At 45.6% G+C, this 15,681-nt stretch overlaps 1 protein-coding gene across 10 annotated transcripts; it reads right to left on the bottom strand.

The window, feature by feature from the left end:
• Positions 1 to 3,005: 3,005 nt before the first annotated feature.
• On the bottom strand, positions 3,006 to 13,813 carry LOC308147066 (uncharacterized protein). 10 transcript variants are annotated; one of them, XM_080519132.1, is made up of 10 exons: positions 13,624 to 13,813; positions 11,885 to 12,042; positions 11,680 to 11,790; positions 7,748 to 7,801; positions 7,443 to 7,595; positions 6,300 to 6,422; positions 4,736 to 4,929; positions 4,093 to 4,253; positions 4,018 to 4,060; positions 3,006 to 3,835 (listed from the first exon to the last, which is right to left on the bottom strand). In XM_080519132.1, the coding sequence occupies exons 1-7, from the start codon at positions 13,628 to 13,630 to the stop codon at positions 4,891 to 4,893; spliced, it is 645 nt and encodes a 214-aa protein (XP_080375258.1). In that variant the 5' UTR covers positions 13,631 to 13,813; the 3' UTR covers positions 3,006 to 3,835; positions 4,018 to 4,060; positions 4,093 to 4,253; positions 4,736 to 4,890. The 10 variants fall into 10 exon arrangements, with proteins under 10 accessions (XP_080375258.1, XP_080375259.1, XP_080375253.1 ...); XM_080519133.1 differs by having other exon boundaries at positions 3,006 to 4,060; positions 4,093 to 4,178; positions 4,211 to 4,253; XM_080519127.1 differs by having other exon boundaries at positions 4,018 to 4,253.
• Positions 13,814 to 15,681: the final 1,868 nt, after the last annotated feature.

Raw genomic sequence — 15,681 nt, 5'->3', positions numbered from 1 at the left:
AGTGTGGAGGTCAGAGGTCAGAGGAGAGTGACAGTGTGGAGGTCAGAGGAGAGTGACAGTGTGGAGGTCAGAGGAGAGTGATAGTGTGGAGGTCAGAGGAGAGTGACAGTGTGGAGGTCAGAGGAGAGTGACAGTGTGGAGGTCAGAGGAGAGTGACAGTGTGGAGGTCAGAGGTCAGAGGAGAGTGACAGTGTGGAGGTCAGAGGAGAGTGACAGTGTGGAGGTCAGAGGAGAGTGACAGTGTGGAGGTCAGAGGTCAGAGGAGAGTGACAGTGTGGAGGTCAGAGGAGAGTGACAGTGTGGAGGTCAGAGGAGAGTGACAGTGTGGAGGTCAGAGGAGAGTGATAGTGTGGAGGTCAGAGGTCAGAGGAGAGTGACAGTATAGAGGTCAGAGGAGAGTGACAGTGTGGAGGTCAGAGGTCAGAGGAGAGTGACAGTATGGAATTCTCTCGATTAGATGGGAGTTTTCTGGGCGGACCTTCAGTACGAGTGTCGGTATAGAGGGACTGCTGTGTGAAGTACAAATTGAAAAGGGGATTTTCATTTATTTGTATTTGTTTATTGAATTATTTTTTTGACTTAATAAACGAAAGACTATAGAGTCAGAGGAAAGGGATGGGGGAGGAGGAAGAGAAGGGACGGGACGGTCCCACATTTGTGGATGTTGTCAATTTTCTTTTGGTTCATTTTGTTTTTATGTCCTTCCAAGCAGGTATTGAAAATGTATGTAACTTATAAGATTACTGCATGTACCAAACACATGTGCTTGTTTAAAAAAATAAGTTGACCTGGTTGTCATGAGCTGACATGGTTAGAAGTGGAGAAGTAGTTACTTGTACCTGTAGTTACCGGTAGTAGTTACTAGTAGTTACTGGTAGTAGTTACTAGTAGTTACCGGTAGCATTCACCAATAATTAACAGTAGTAGTTACCAGTAGTCACCAGTAATCGTTACCAGTAGTAATCACCAGTTGTCACCAGTAGTGGTTACCAGTAGGAGTCACCAGTAGATACCGGTAGTTACCTGTAGTTACCATTGGTAGTCACCAGTAGTTACCAGCAGCATGTTACCAGTAATAGTTACCAGTAGTTACCGGTAGTAGTTATCAGTAGTGACTAGTAATATTTACCAGTAGTAGTCACCAATAGTTACTGGTAGTAGTCACCAGTAATCACTGGTAGTAGTCACCAGTAGTTACCAGTAATAGTTACCAGTAGTAGTCACCAGTAATAGTTACCAGTAGTTACTGGTAGTAGTCACCAGTAATTACCATTAGCTGCCAGTAGTAGTCACCAGTAGTTACCAGTAATTACCATTAGCTGCCAGTAGTAGTCACCAGTAGTTACTGGTAGTAGTCACCAGTAATTACCATTAGCTGCCAGTAGTAGTCACCAGTAGTTACTGGTAGTAGTCACCAGTAATTACCAATAGCTGCCAGTAGTAGTCACCAGTAGTTACCAGTAATTACCATTAGCTGCCAGTAGTAGTCACCAGTAGTTACTGGTAGTAGTCACCAGTAATTACCATTAGCTGCCAGTAGTAGTCACCAGTAGTTACTGGTAGTAGTCACCAGTAATTACCATTAGCTGCCAGTAGTAGTCACCAGTAGTTACCAGTAATTACCATTAGCTGCCAGTAGTAGTCACCAGTAGTTACCAGTAATTACCATTAGCTGCCAGTAGTAGTCACCAGTAGTTACTGGTAGTAGTCACCAGTAATTACCATTAGCTGCCAGTAGTAGTCACCAGTAGTTACTGGTAGTAGTCACCAGTAATTACCATTAGCTGCCAGTAGTAGTCACCAGTAGTTACCAGTAATTACCATTAGCTGCCAGTAGTAGTCACCAGTAGTTACTGGTAGTAGTCACCAGTAATTACCATTAGCTGCCAGTAGTAGTCACCAGTAATTACCATTAGCTGCCAGTAGTAGTCACCAGTAGTCACCAGTAATTACCATTAGCTGCCAGTAGTAGTCACCAGTAGTCACCAGTAATTACCATTAGCTGCCAGTAGTAGTCACCAGTAGTCACCAGTAATTACCATTAGCTGCCAGTAGTAGTCACCAGTAGTTACCAGTAATTACCATTAGCTGCCAGTAGTAGTCACCAGTAGTTACTGGTAGTAGTCACCAGTAATTACCATTAGCTGCCAGTAGTAGTCACCAGTAGTTACTGGTAGTAGTCACCAGTAATTACCATTAGCTGCCAGTAGTAGTCACCAGTAGTCACCAGTAATTACCATTAGCTGCCAGTAGTAGTCACCAGTAGTCACCAGTAATTACCATTAGCTGCCAGTAGTAGTCACCAGTAGTTACCAGTAATTACCATTAGCTGCCAGTAGTAGTCACCAGTAATTTCCATTAGCTGCCAGTAGTAGTCACCAGTAGTCACCAGTAATTACCATTAGCTGCCAGTAGTAGTCACTAGTAGTTACCAGTAATTACCATTAGCTGCCAGTAGTAGTCACCAGTAGTCACCAGTAATTACCATTAGCTGCCAGTAGTTGTCACCAGTAGTTACCAGTAATTACCATTAGCTGCCAGTAGTAGTCACCAGTAGTTACCAGTAATTACCATTAGCTGCCAGTAGTAGTCACCAGTAGTTACCAGTAATTACCATTAGCTGCCAGTAGTAGTCACCAGTAGTTACCAGTAATTACCATTAGCTGCCAGTAGTAGTCACCAGTAGTTACCAGTAATTACCATTAGCTGCCAGTAGTAGTCACCAGTAGTCACCAGTAATTACCATTAGCTGCCAGTAGTAGTCACCAGTAAATACCATTAGCTGCCAGTAGTAGTCACCAGTAGTTACCAGTAGTTCTCAGACTAACGTTTGGACTGTGGCTCAGTGAAATAATTGTCCTCGTCATACCGGTGGAGGCCACAGCTGGTTTATTTCTGAAGCTGATCTGCTGTTCTCCCTCTACATTCGACACTTCTCACACCGTCTACTGGTTGGGTAGGATCTGATCCCCAAAACAAGACACATCAACAACAATACAAACAAATAGAAAATCGGGGAGATGTTTATTTCCTCACAAAATGTTGGATATGGCGTTCTTTAGCCTACGACACAGTCTACAACAGAAACAGTCTGGCCCAGACACACAGGGAGAGAAACTGTTATAGCTTAAAAACTGAAGAAGCACAAAGGATCGTTCTTTTAGCGCTAACCAGCACTAATGCAGCACAAACCATTTCTGTTCAGTTTGGACATTGGCGGGGGGCTGCGTGAACTGAGATTGACCTTTCAATTATTGTCCAACATCTTCAAACACGGACCCGGTTTTTACCAAAACAGGTATTCCCTCTCTACGTTTACAAAAAAACCTCTTCATTGACACAGACTTCCATATCCACCTGGTGCAGAGCTGCTATGAGGAACCAAACCTGTAGGGGGCAGTGTAACGAGAAGGAAGAAGCCACGACAGCCAATCAGAATCCTGTGGAAAAAAAACAGCCATCACTAATCGTGATGTAAATGTAACCCCCCCCCCCCCCCCCCCCTCCCCCACCAGGGGCAGAGTTTTCAGGAATCATGGTTTGTGGTGAGTCGTAGCTGGTTTCTGTGCAAATAGAAATACCACAGTTCTTTCAATACCCTGAAAGGGGTGGAAACCTGGTCTTAGAGACGTCCTGCTGTCTCTTTGCCAATGTGACTTTATTTTCACAACAGGAGATCGACTTTGTTCATGGTCCAATGTCAACAGTGATGAGCAGATTAACAAACAGGAAGTTATTAACTGTGTTGTGAACTCTGTAACTTGGTGTTAACAGGAAGTTAGAATCTAAAACAGTCGTGTTAAAGGGAAGTTATTGACTCTCATTAATCCTTTAACTTGGCGTTAACAGGAAGTTATTATCTAAAACAATCGTGTTAAAGGGAAGTTATTGACGCTCATTAATTCTTTAACTTGGCTTTAACAGGAAGTTACAATCTAAAACAGTCGTGCTAAAGGGAAGTTATTGACGCTCATTAATGCTTTAACTTGGCGTTAACAGGAAGTTATAATCTAAAACAGTCGTGTTAACAGGAAGTTATTGACGCTCATTAATCCTTTAACTTGGCGTTAACAGGAAGTTAGAATCTAAAACAGTCGTGTTAACAGGAAGTTATTGACTCTCATTAATTCTTTCACTTGGCGTTAACAGGAAGTTATTGACTCTCATTAATCCTTTAACTTGGCATTAACAGGAAGTTAGAATCTAAAACAATCGTGTTAACAGGAAGTTATTGACTCTCATTAATCCTTTAACTTGGCATTAACAGGAAGTTAGAATCTAAAACAATCGTGTTAACAGGAAGTTATTGACTCTCATTAATTCTTTAACTTGGCGTTAACAGGAAGTTAGAATCTAAAACAATCGTGTTAAAGGGAAGTTATTAACTCTCATTAATTCTTTCACTTGGCGTTAACAGGAAGTTAGAATCTAAAACAATCGTGTTAAAGGGAAGTTATTGACTCTCATTAATACTTTAACTTGGCATTAACAGGAAGTTAGAATCTAAAACAATCGTGTTAAAGGGAAGTTATTAACTCTCATTAATTCTTTCACTTGGCGTTAACAGGAAGTTAGAATCTAAAACAATCGTGTTAAAGGGAAGTTATTGACTCTCATTAATACTTTAACTTGGCGTTAACAGGAAGTTATAATCTAAAACAATCGTGTTAACAGGAAGTTATTGACTCTCATTAATTCTTTAACTTAGCGTTAACAGGAAGTTAGAATCTAAAACAATCGTGTTAACAGGAAGTTATTGACTCTCATTAATTCTTTCACTTGGTGTTAACAGGAAGTTATTAACTCTTCTTGTGGGAGGCGTCACTCCTCTTCCAGTGTGTGGGGGCGTCAGTCCTCTGCCGGTGGGGGGCATCCAGGACGTGTCCCTCCTCACTGCTGCACCGCTGCAGTCTGCACTGTGATCACCGGCTGAAAAGAAGACAAAGAAAGAAAAGAAGGAGTGAATTCAACCAAAAATGATCAGTTCATCAGTTCATTCACCGTCTTCAGTCCACATGAAGCCTCTCTGGGTCCAACGCTTCATTTTCTTCATTCACTGGTTCGCACTGCCATCGCACAGCCGGAAGGTTCTGGGTTCAAATACTTTCTGTGTGGAGTTTGCATATTCTCCCTGTGTGTGGGGGTTTCCTCTGGCTCCTCCCCTTTTCTCTGGGTCATCTGGCTCTTCCACTTTCCTCTTACTCCTCCCCTTTTGTCTGGAGCCTCCCCTTTCCTCTTGATCACAGTCAGTATCTGAGTCAGGATGAGTAAAGGTCAGGGTCTAGATTAAGGTCAGAGTCTGAGGTCAGAGTTCAGGTCAGGGTCAGCGGGTTTAGGCTCATAAAAACTCAATACGAGGCTTAAGGGCATGTAGTACATATGCTAGTCCTTTTGGGGCAGTGTAACTCACCAAGTACACCCAAAACACAAGGTTAGAAGTAGAATCCTCCCCATAGACTTTCATATAACTGAGTTCTATAGGTCTATGCTCCTGCTCCTAGCTTCTGCAGCGCCACCTGGAGCATTGAGTATTGGAGCCATTGTTGTGGTTGTCAGATGATATTACAAACCGCGGTGGGGGGAGGGAGTAGGGTGATTACGTCATTGTCGTCTTTGCCATCCAAACCTCACAACTGAGCCGTGGTTTTACAATTTCCCCACTCTGGGACCCGGGTTGAAAAAACAAAAATGCTTTTGGGTTCCGAAAGCTCCGCCTCTTAGGGATGAGACAAAGACAGTGTAACAGGGTAAGGTTCAGACTCAGAGTTTTAGGGTCAGGGGTAAGGTCAAGGTATGGGTCAGAGTCAGAGTTTTAGGGTCAGGGTCAAGGTTACGGCCGGGGTAAGAGTCAGACTCAGAGCTTTAGGGTCAGGGGTAAGGGTTTTAATTAAATGAAATCAAAAGGTATTAAGAATGAGGATGAGGTAGAGGAGATGAGATTGAGGATAGAGGTGGAGGATACAAGAATGAGGTCGAGGTGATCAGAATGAGGTGGAGAAGAGGAGAATGAAGTCTGGGTGGTGATAATGAGATAGAGGAGAGGAAAATGAGAATAGATGTAGATGGAATGAGGATAGAGGGGTGATAACAATGAGGTAGAGGCGATGAAGATAGAGGTAGATGAGATTAGAATGAGGTAGAGGCGATGAAGATAGAGGTAGATGAGATTAGAATGAGGTAGAGGCGATGAGATTGAGGATTGAACTGTAGGAGATGAGGAACAGGTCGAAGTGATGAGAGTGAGGATAGAGGAGGAGGAGATGAGAATGAGGTTGAAGTGATGAGAATGAGGTTCTCACCATCTTGGGAGCAGGACCACAGCAGTTGAGCACCTTGCAGCAGTAGGCGGCCAGGGTGATGGAGACAGCCAGCAGAGTGACCTCCATCAGTATGGCTCCGGCAAAGAAGTGAGACTGGCTGTTCTGGAGGCCACAGGGTCACAAGGTGACAAGGTCTCAAGGTTTCAAGGCCATAGGGTCTCAAGGCCACAGGGTCTCAAGGCCACAAGGTCATAGGGTCACAAGGTCACATGATTTTATGTCACTTTAGCTGCTGAAGTAACCGATCTACTGATGTAACTGTAACATGTTGATCTACTAAAGTAACTGTAACTGACCTTGATGCAGTGGCAGCTTACTAAAGTAACTGTAACTAATCTCCAGCCTGTGGCTGGTTTCCCCGTAATCCAGAGAGGAGTTCAGCAGATTACTAAAGTAACTAACCTCAATCAGGTAATAGGAGTACTCCAGGGAGGAGTTCAGTAGATTACTAAAGTAACTAACCTCAATCAGGTAACAGGAGTACTCCAAGGAGGAGTTCAGTAGATTACTAAAGTAACTAACCTCAATCAGGTAACAGGAGTACTCCAGGGAGGAGTTCAGTAGATTACTAAAGTAACTAACCTCAATCAGGTAACAGGAGTACTCCAGGGAGGAGTTCAGTAGATTACTAAAGTAACTAACCTCAATCAGGTAACAGGAGTACTCCAGGGAGGAGTTCAGTAGATTACTAAAGTAACTAACCTCAATCAGGTAACAGGAGTACTCCAGGGAGGAGTTCAGTAGATTACTAAAGTAACTAACCTCAATCAGGTAACAGGAGTACTCCAAGGAGGAGTTCAGTAGATTACTAAAGTAACTAACCTCAATCAGGTAACAGGAGTACTCCAGGGAGGAGTTCAGTAGATTACTAAAGTAACTAACCTCAATCAGGTAACAGGAGTACTCCAGGGAGGAGTTCAGTAGATTACTAAAGTAACTAACCTCAATCAGGTAACAGGAGTACTCCAGGGAGGAGTTCAGTAGATTACTAAAGTAACTAACCTCAATCAGGTAACAGGAGTACTCCAGGGAGGAGTTCAGTAGATTACTAAAGTAACTAACCTCAATCAGGTAACAGGAGTACTCCAGGGAGGAGTTCAGTAGATTACTAAAGTAACTAACCTCAATCAGGTAACAGGAGTACTCCAGGGAGGAGTTCAGTTTTTCCATATGCCAGCAGTGGAACAGAGGATCTTCCATCAGACTCAAGCAGCAGATCATCTGGGTCACTGAAGCTATGGAGGAAAAGACCTGCATCACCAAACAGGCCCTGAGCTGGAGAGAGAGAGAGAGAGAGCGAGAGAGAGAGCGAGAGAGAGAGAGAGATTGGTGAAGCAAAGACAACATGTGAAATGTGGAATTGTAACTCCTCTGTTAACCTGTTGAGTGAGCAGTAATGGAGTGGCGATGGAGGCTGGCAGACTCACAGTGAGCAGGTGAAGTTTCTGGGCAGCGATGGCGACACACCCAGCGATCACCACCTGGAAACACAAATACACATTTGCAGATCGGACAAGTTGCAGCTCAGCAGCTTGACCTATACTGACCACTATGAGCCAAGAGCGAGTCAGCTCCCAAACGTAAACACGTCTCTGTCAAGTATGATGTCACTCACATGTTGACAGTTTGGTGGCTGCAACTTATTGGCAGAGTTTAAAGACACTCGTGGATCCATGGATCCATCAACACACCTCCACTGTCTTATGTGACACAAACTTCTGGGTGGAAACTATTTGGTGTGTATCTGAACAGGAAACCTTGGATGACACAGAGGTATGGTTGTTACGGATAGATACATGTCAATAACAGCCTGTTAGATGAATGAATGATTCATTGTGGTTTTTGTGTATTTAATGTGACGTTTGTTGGATGCAACAGTCTGTGCTGAGATCTCACACCTTGTGTTTTTTATGTATTGTTGTATTTTGTGAAGCAATCTTAACTAACTTAATAATAATAATGATGATGGTGGTAACTATATTTAAAGAAGACTTTAAGGAACATTTGTTGCACAAAGTGCTTTACAGTAAAAACACACAAGCAGGCGAGACAGAGGAGACAAGCAATCATTAAAAGAGAATTAGAGGTGGACATTCTAGGTGAGTCCAGTCTGAAGATCCTGCAGGTCAACCAGTGATCCTGGTCCTCTACACCACCCCAGCTCTGGCCACCTGCCTGTCAACCAGTCAACCAATCCGCCTGTCAACCAGTCTGCTCACCAACCAGTCACCCAATCTGCCCGCCAACCAGTCAACCAGTCTGCCTGTCAACCAGTCAACCAGTCTGCCTATCAACCAGTCAACCAGTCAACCAGTCTGCCTATCAACCAGTCAACCAGTCAACCAGTCTGCACTTCAGCACTCACAGCCATCAAACTGGCCCAAGAGTCTCCAAGCACAAACCAACTTCAAGTGGAAGTACCGTTCACCATCTGACTTCTGAGAATGCTGAGAACAATCTACCCTTGGGGATCAATACATTTACGTTTGACCTTTGACGTTTGAGACGTCCATCCAGTGTCTTTCTACCGCCAAAGGCGTTTCTTAACAGGAGCTAACCTGGTGCTACGCTGGCTCCACTTCTTTGTTGGGCCAGGGAGGAACCAGGCTGGAGCCAGACGTGTCATCAGGTGGGGACGGAGTTACCTCTGGAGTTATCCCTGGAGTTATCCCTGGAGTTACCTCTGGAGTTATCTCTGGAGTTATCCCTGGAGTTATCCCTGGAGTTATCTCTGGAGTTATCTCTGGAGTAATCTCTGAAGTTACCTCTGGAGTTATCCCTGGAGTTACCTCTGGAGTTATCCCTGGAGTTATCTCTGGAGTAATCTCTGGAGTTACCTCTGGAGTTATCTCTGGAGTTATCCCTGGAGTTACCTCTGGAGTTACTTCTGGAGTTATCCCTGGAGTTATCTCTGTCGTTATCTCTGGAGTTATCTCTGGGCTTACCTCTGGAGATATCCCTGGAGTTATATCTGGAGTTACCTCTGGAGTTATCTCTGGAGTTATCTCTGGAGTTATCCCTGGAGTTATCGCTGGAGTAATCTCTGGAGTTATCTCTGGAATCACCTCTGGAGTTACCTCTGGAGTTATCGCTACTTACATGGCGGAATAGACGTGAACCAGCTTTCTGAAAACTACAAGAAACACGGAGCCCCGGATGTGTTATCGAGAAAGTTCTTTGGCTGTGCTCATTTCAGAACTGGCGCTGAACTTGAACCTGGTTCTTTCTGCTGGAAAAGCCCTAATTGAAGCCTTGACTTGGGTAGGGTTGGAGGGTCCACTCTCGCAGCTTGTGTGGGGTCAGCAGGTCTGGTATTGTGTGGGATTAGGAGGCTGAAGAGAATCATTTTGGATTTGGACAGATTTAGTTGGAGGAGGTTCGGAGCCACCCGGCGGTTCATGTCATGAAGGAGTTAGAAACAGCAGTGAGGCCTCCTACGTCAGCAGACCTCAGAGGAAGGTATGTCTGTGTGTCATCTGCAAACGAATCATAACATACTTTGTGTTGTCGAATGAAAGGACCAAATAGGAGCAAATCACCAAACGGTGAGAAAGGCGACAGGGATGGGATGAGGAAATCCCTCTGATATAGCCTGTCCTCTTCGTCCTGAGGTCAAGATGTTCAAGTCAGTGATCAATGTTGAAGAACACTCCTCCGCTAAATCCTCCACTCTTCTTGTTGCAGTATTATCTGATAGTAGCAGTTGCTTAAAGGTGCGTTTACACATCAGCATGATGAGTTCGTTCATACCACATTCCTGACATTCTTAATGTGACCTAATGCTGAATATAGTTCTAAAATGGTTCTTGTTTAACACCCTGGGTGAACACCAGCGCCTCCACCAGACGCACCTGAGACGGTGATTCTCATTTCCTTTGGATGGCTGGACACTTCTCTCATAGCAAAAGAATACTCAATATAGCAAATTCCGCTATACAGTATGTACAGCATACAGAGTGTACAACATAAAGTCCTGTTGGGATCTCATAGGACCACAGAAAGTTTGTTCATTTCTGGGGAGAGACAATATTAATTTGTCATGAGACGCAGTCATGACATGAATTCTGACCCAGGAATGTGATGGCCTTTCACACCTAGAGTGGGGAAGGGGGGGACATTCTCCAGGACCTTCCTTTCTGCTCAAGGCTCTCCCCCATGCATTTAGCCAGTCACTGATTGGTTGAAGCTCTCAGGCTTTGACACCTCTGAAGTCACACGTGGACAAAAGGCTTTCAGCCAGCCTCCTTCTCTCTCTCTTGCAAGATTACACTCCGAGTAGGTGAGTTGCTAGAGGAGCAGCTCATCCAGCGTTAGCACACAGCTAACACCAGAGGCCTGTAACCAGGGGCCTCCACTCCTCTCTTGCAACGAAGACTCCGAGGAAACCTTCTCCTGATCCAGAGACCAGCACCCAGAGTCTGCTCTCCAGGGAACCAACCGGTTCCTCCAGGACGGGACCAGGGAAACGACGCCTCACAGAACTTCTTTGTGTTTTCCTCAACCAGCAGGAAAACCATCACAGACCTGAGCGACCAGCTCCTCAGTCTGGACAAAAGGAACAACCAGGAGCTGCAAAGAAGGACTCCTGAAACATCAACTCCATCTTCTTCTCCTCAGCCTGCAGAACCAGCAAACCACAGTTAGCAGGAGGTGCTAACTACAGGAGAAGACACCAGCTTCCCTCCAGCAAGGACGACAACCGAACTCCTTCAAGGAAGTGGTAACAACAACTGGGCTTTACCTGAGATTAGTTAAACCTGATGCTATGATAGAACTGTTTAACTTTATGAAGATGTGTTGATTCTGTTACAGTGATTGAGTTCTATAGATAATGATATTATGAGCAGTTATCAACCTGTAAACCAACGTTAGCTCTGCCACAGACACAGGGTCTGCATGCTAATCTTTGCTTTACTAACTAGTTAACTCACAATCCTACACATATCACATCAAAGACAACATCACACCGTAACCGAACACCATCTGATGACTCCTGACGTTTTACAAGACAAATCGCAGTCACATCAACTCATTCTAGAAATGGTCCTTTAGCAGAGACACACCAGAAGCACATGCTGTGGCTAGCTTCTATTGTTCCATTGCTATCAGCACATGGCCAGTATGCAGTGTGTACAGTGTGTACAGTATACATTGTGTACAGTATACATTGTGTACAGTGTGTACGGTATACAGTGTGTACAGTGTGTACAGTATAGTGTGTACAGTATACAGTGTGTACATTGTGTACCGTGTGTACAGTATACAGTGTGTACAGTGTGTACAGTGTGTACAGTATACAGTGTGTACAGTGTGTACAGTTTACAGTGTGTACAGTGTGTACAGTGTGTACAGTGGTTACCAGCACAGAGCAGATGATGAAGACCACATCAGTATGAACTCGACTCAGACCTTTGGACAGAAACACTCCGACGCTGCTCATCATGAAAACACTGAGGACGATCTGAGTGATCTGGAAGCACATGACCAATATCCTCAGTACACACACACACACACACACACACACACACACACACACACACCCACACCCACATACACACACACACCCCCAGAGCTTTGGGTTCAGCCTCCAGGAACTTGTCTTTACGGTGGATGTTTCTCTGGAAGGTGACGGCGACCAGAGGACCTGGATCCACCTGAGGACCTGGATCCACCTGAGGACCTGGATCCACCAGAGGACTGTGAGCTGCACACACACTCTGTTCTGAGAAGAGCAGTGGAGAAACAGTCGGGCTGAGCAGCAAAAGAATGAACACATGAACCGATAAACTGATGAACTGATGACAGTCACAACAGGAAGTGGTGCATGGAGTACTTTAAGTACTTTAAAGGTTGAGTACAGTACTGTGTGTGTGTGTGTGTGTGTGTGTGTGTGTGTGTGTGTGTGTGTGTGTGTGTGTGTGTGTGTGTGTGTGTGTGTGTGTGTGTGTGTGTGTGTGTGTGTGTGTGTGCGCGCGCTCTCTGCACTCACACTATGAATGCATGACCCAGAGTTTCCAAATGCATTGAGAGCGAGACAAAATTAGACTAACATGAGACTTCATGAGATAAAAGAGACTGCATGGGAGTACATGAGAATAGATGAGACGACATGAGATTAAATGAGATAACATGACACTAAATGGGACTAACATGCCACTTCATGGCACTACATGAGACTATATGAGATTACATGAGATTAATTGACACTACATGAGATTACATGAGACGATAGGAGGCTGGTTGAGACTACATGAGATTCTATGAGATGGAATGGTACGAAATGAGTCTACATGAGACTACATGGGATTAAATGAGATAGAACTAAATGACATGACATGAGACTGCATGAGACTACATGAGATGAATTGGGACTAAATAGGATTACATGAGATTAAAGAGTACATGAGATTATATGACAATACATGAGATTACATTAGACGTTTATTGAGACGACATGAGATTACATGAGACTGCATGAGATTATTTGAGACTACATTATATTAAATGACATTACATGAAACTACAAGAATACATGAGATTACATAAATCTACATGAGATTATTTGAGACTACATGAGATTTCCTGAGATAAAATGAGGTTAAATCAAACTAGGAGACTACATGAGATGACATAAGACTACAGGAGATTAATTGAGACTACATGAGATTACACGAGATCACATAAAAAACTACATGAAAATACATGAGATTACATTGGACTACATGAGATTAATTTAAACTGCATGAGATTACATGGGACTACATAAAATTATATGAGATTACATGGGACAACATGAGATTACATGAGACGACATGGGATTACATGAGATTACATGAGACGACATGGGATTACATGAGATTAATTTAGACTACACAAGACTACATGACATTATATGATATTACATATGATGTTACATGTGATTACATGAGACTAAATGAGCCTGCATAATATTACATGTGATTCCATGAAACTGCATGGTATTACATTATATTACATGTGATTACGTGAGACGACATGACACTGCATGATATTACATGTGATTACATGAGACTCCATGAGACTGCATGATATTACATGAGATTACATGTGATTACATGAGATGACATGGTATTACATGAGATTACATGTGATTACATGCGACTACATGAAACTGCATGCATAATATTACAGGGGATTACATGAGATTACATGAGAAGTGAGAAGAGCTGAGGTTAGGTGTCAGCGCAGTGAAGCAGAGAACAGAAAAACATTGTGGAGAGCAGGAAGCGACAAACATCTGGATTCCATTATGAAGTCAGTTTACCTTCCATGTTCTGCTCCCAGAAAACAACGTCTGTTACGTCCTGTAATGGAGACGAAAACTTTCACAACACCGTTCCGTGAAACGCTGCAACTGAGCAACCAGACTGCAACTGAGCAACCACACTGCAACTGAGCAACCAGACTGCAACTGAGCAACCAGACTGCAACTAAACAAACGCCCTCTATGTCTCCGACCCCTCACAGTCTCCAACATAGCAATGTCCACCCCTTCACAGTCTCCCCCCCTCACAGTCTCCACCCTCTCACAGTCTCCCCCCTCAGTCTCCACCCCTCTCACAGTCTCCACCCCTCACAGTCTCCCTCATAACAATGTCCACCCCTTCACAGTCTCCAACTCTTACAGTCTCCCCCTCACTATCTCCCTCCTCACAGTCTCCCCCCTCACAGTCTCCCCTCACAGTCTCCACCCCCTCACAGTCTCCCCCCTCAGTCTCCACCCCTCTCACAGTCTCCACCCCTCACAGTCTCCCTCATAACAATGTCCACCCCTTCACAGTCTCCAACTCTTACAGTCTCCCCCTCACTGTCTCCCCCCTCACAGTCTCCCCCCTCACAGTCTCCACCCCCTCACAGTCTCCCCTCACAGTCTCCACCCCCTCACAGTCTCCCCCCTCAGTCTCCACCCCTCTCACAGTCTCCACCCCTCTCACAGTCTCCACCCCTCACAGTCTCCCCCCTCACAGTCTCCACCCCCTCACAGTCTCCCCCCTCAGCCTCCACCCCTCTCACAGTCTCCACCCCTCACAGTCTCCCCCCTCACAGTCTCCCTCATAACAATGTCCACCCCTTCACAGTCTCCACCTCCTCACAGTCTCCACCCCCTCAGAGTCTCCACCCCCTCACAGTCTCCCCCCTCAGTCTCCACCCCTCTCACAGTCTCCACCCCTCACAGTCTCCCCCCTCACAGTCTCCCTCATAACAATGTCCACCCCTTCACAGTCTCCACCCCCTCACAGTCTCCACCACCTCACAGACCCCCCCAGTCTCCACATCCTCAACCCCCCCCCCACAGTATTCACCCCCTCACAATCTCTCCCTCAGTGTCATCCCCTCACAGCCTCCACCCTCACAATCTCCACCCCCTCACACCCTCCCCCCATAGTCTACACCCCCTCACAGTCTCCCCCGTCACAGCCTCCATCCCCTCATACTCCCCCCCACAGTCTCCACCCCCTCACAGTCTCACCACCCCTCACAGTATCCACACCCTCAGTCTCCACCCTCACAATTTACCCCTCACAGTCTCCACCCCCTCTCCCCCATAGTCCACCCCCCCTTCACAACTCCCCTCCTCAGTCTCCACCTCTTAGAGTCTCCGTCCCCACAGTCTCCCCCTTCAGTCTCCACCCCTCACAACTCCCCTCCTCAGGCTCCACCCCTCAGAGTCTCCACCCCCTCCCACTGTCCACTCCCTCAACTTCTCCAGTCTTCACAGTCTCCACCCCCTCACAGTCTCCACTCCTAACAGTCTCCATCCCCTCACAGTTTACCCCCTCACTGTCTCCACCCCCAACAGTCCCCTCCCTCTCACAGTCTCCACCCCGTCACAATCTCCACCCCCCTCCCAGTCTCCAACTCTTAGTCTCCACCCCCAATAGTCTCACCCCATCACAATCTCCACCCGTCTCAACCCCTCAAATTCTTCACCCCCTCACACTATCCACCCTTCAGTCTCCGCCCCTTAAAATCTCCCTCCTCACATTCTCCCCCCTCACAACTCCCCTCCTCAGTCTCCCCCTTCAGTCTCCACCCCTCCCACTGTCCACTCCCTCAACATATCCAGCCTTCACAGTCTCCACCCCCTCACAGCGCCCACCACTCACAAGTCTCCTTCCTCAGTATCCACCCACACTTTCTCCTCACAGTCTCCACCCCTTCTTCCACTGTGTTTTGGGATGAGTTTACTTCAATTTATAGTCTCCACCCTCACAGTCTCCACCCCCCTCACAGTCTCCCTCATAACAATATATAGACGCATCTTCCAGTCTGCCATGAACCAGGTTCCACCCTGAGACTGACCAGTGAACCAGGTTAACGG

This window comes from Blennius ocellaris (assembly GCF_963422515.1).
Source record: "Blennius ocellaris genome assembly, chromosome: 23".
NCBI classification, from domain to species: domain Eukaryota; kingdom Metazoa; phylum Chordata; class Actinopteri; order Blenniiformes; family Blenniidae; genus Blennius; species Blennius ocellaris.
The sequence above is the reverse complement of the archived record's forward strand: the minus strand, read 5'-3'. Positions and strand labels throughout refer to the sequence as shown.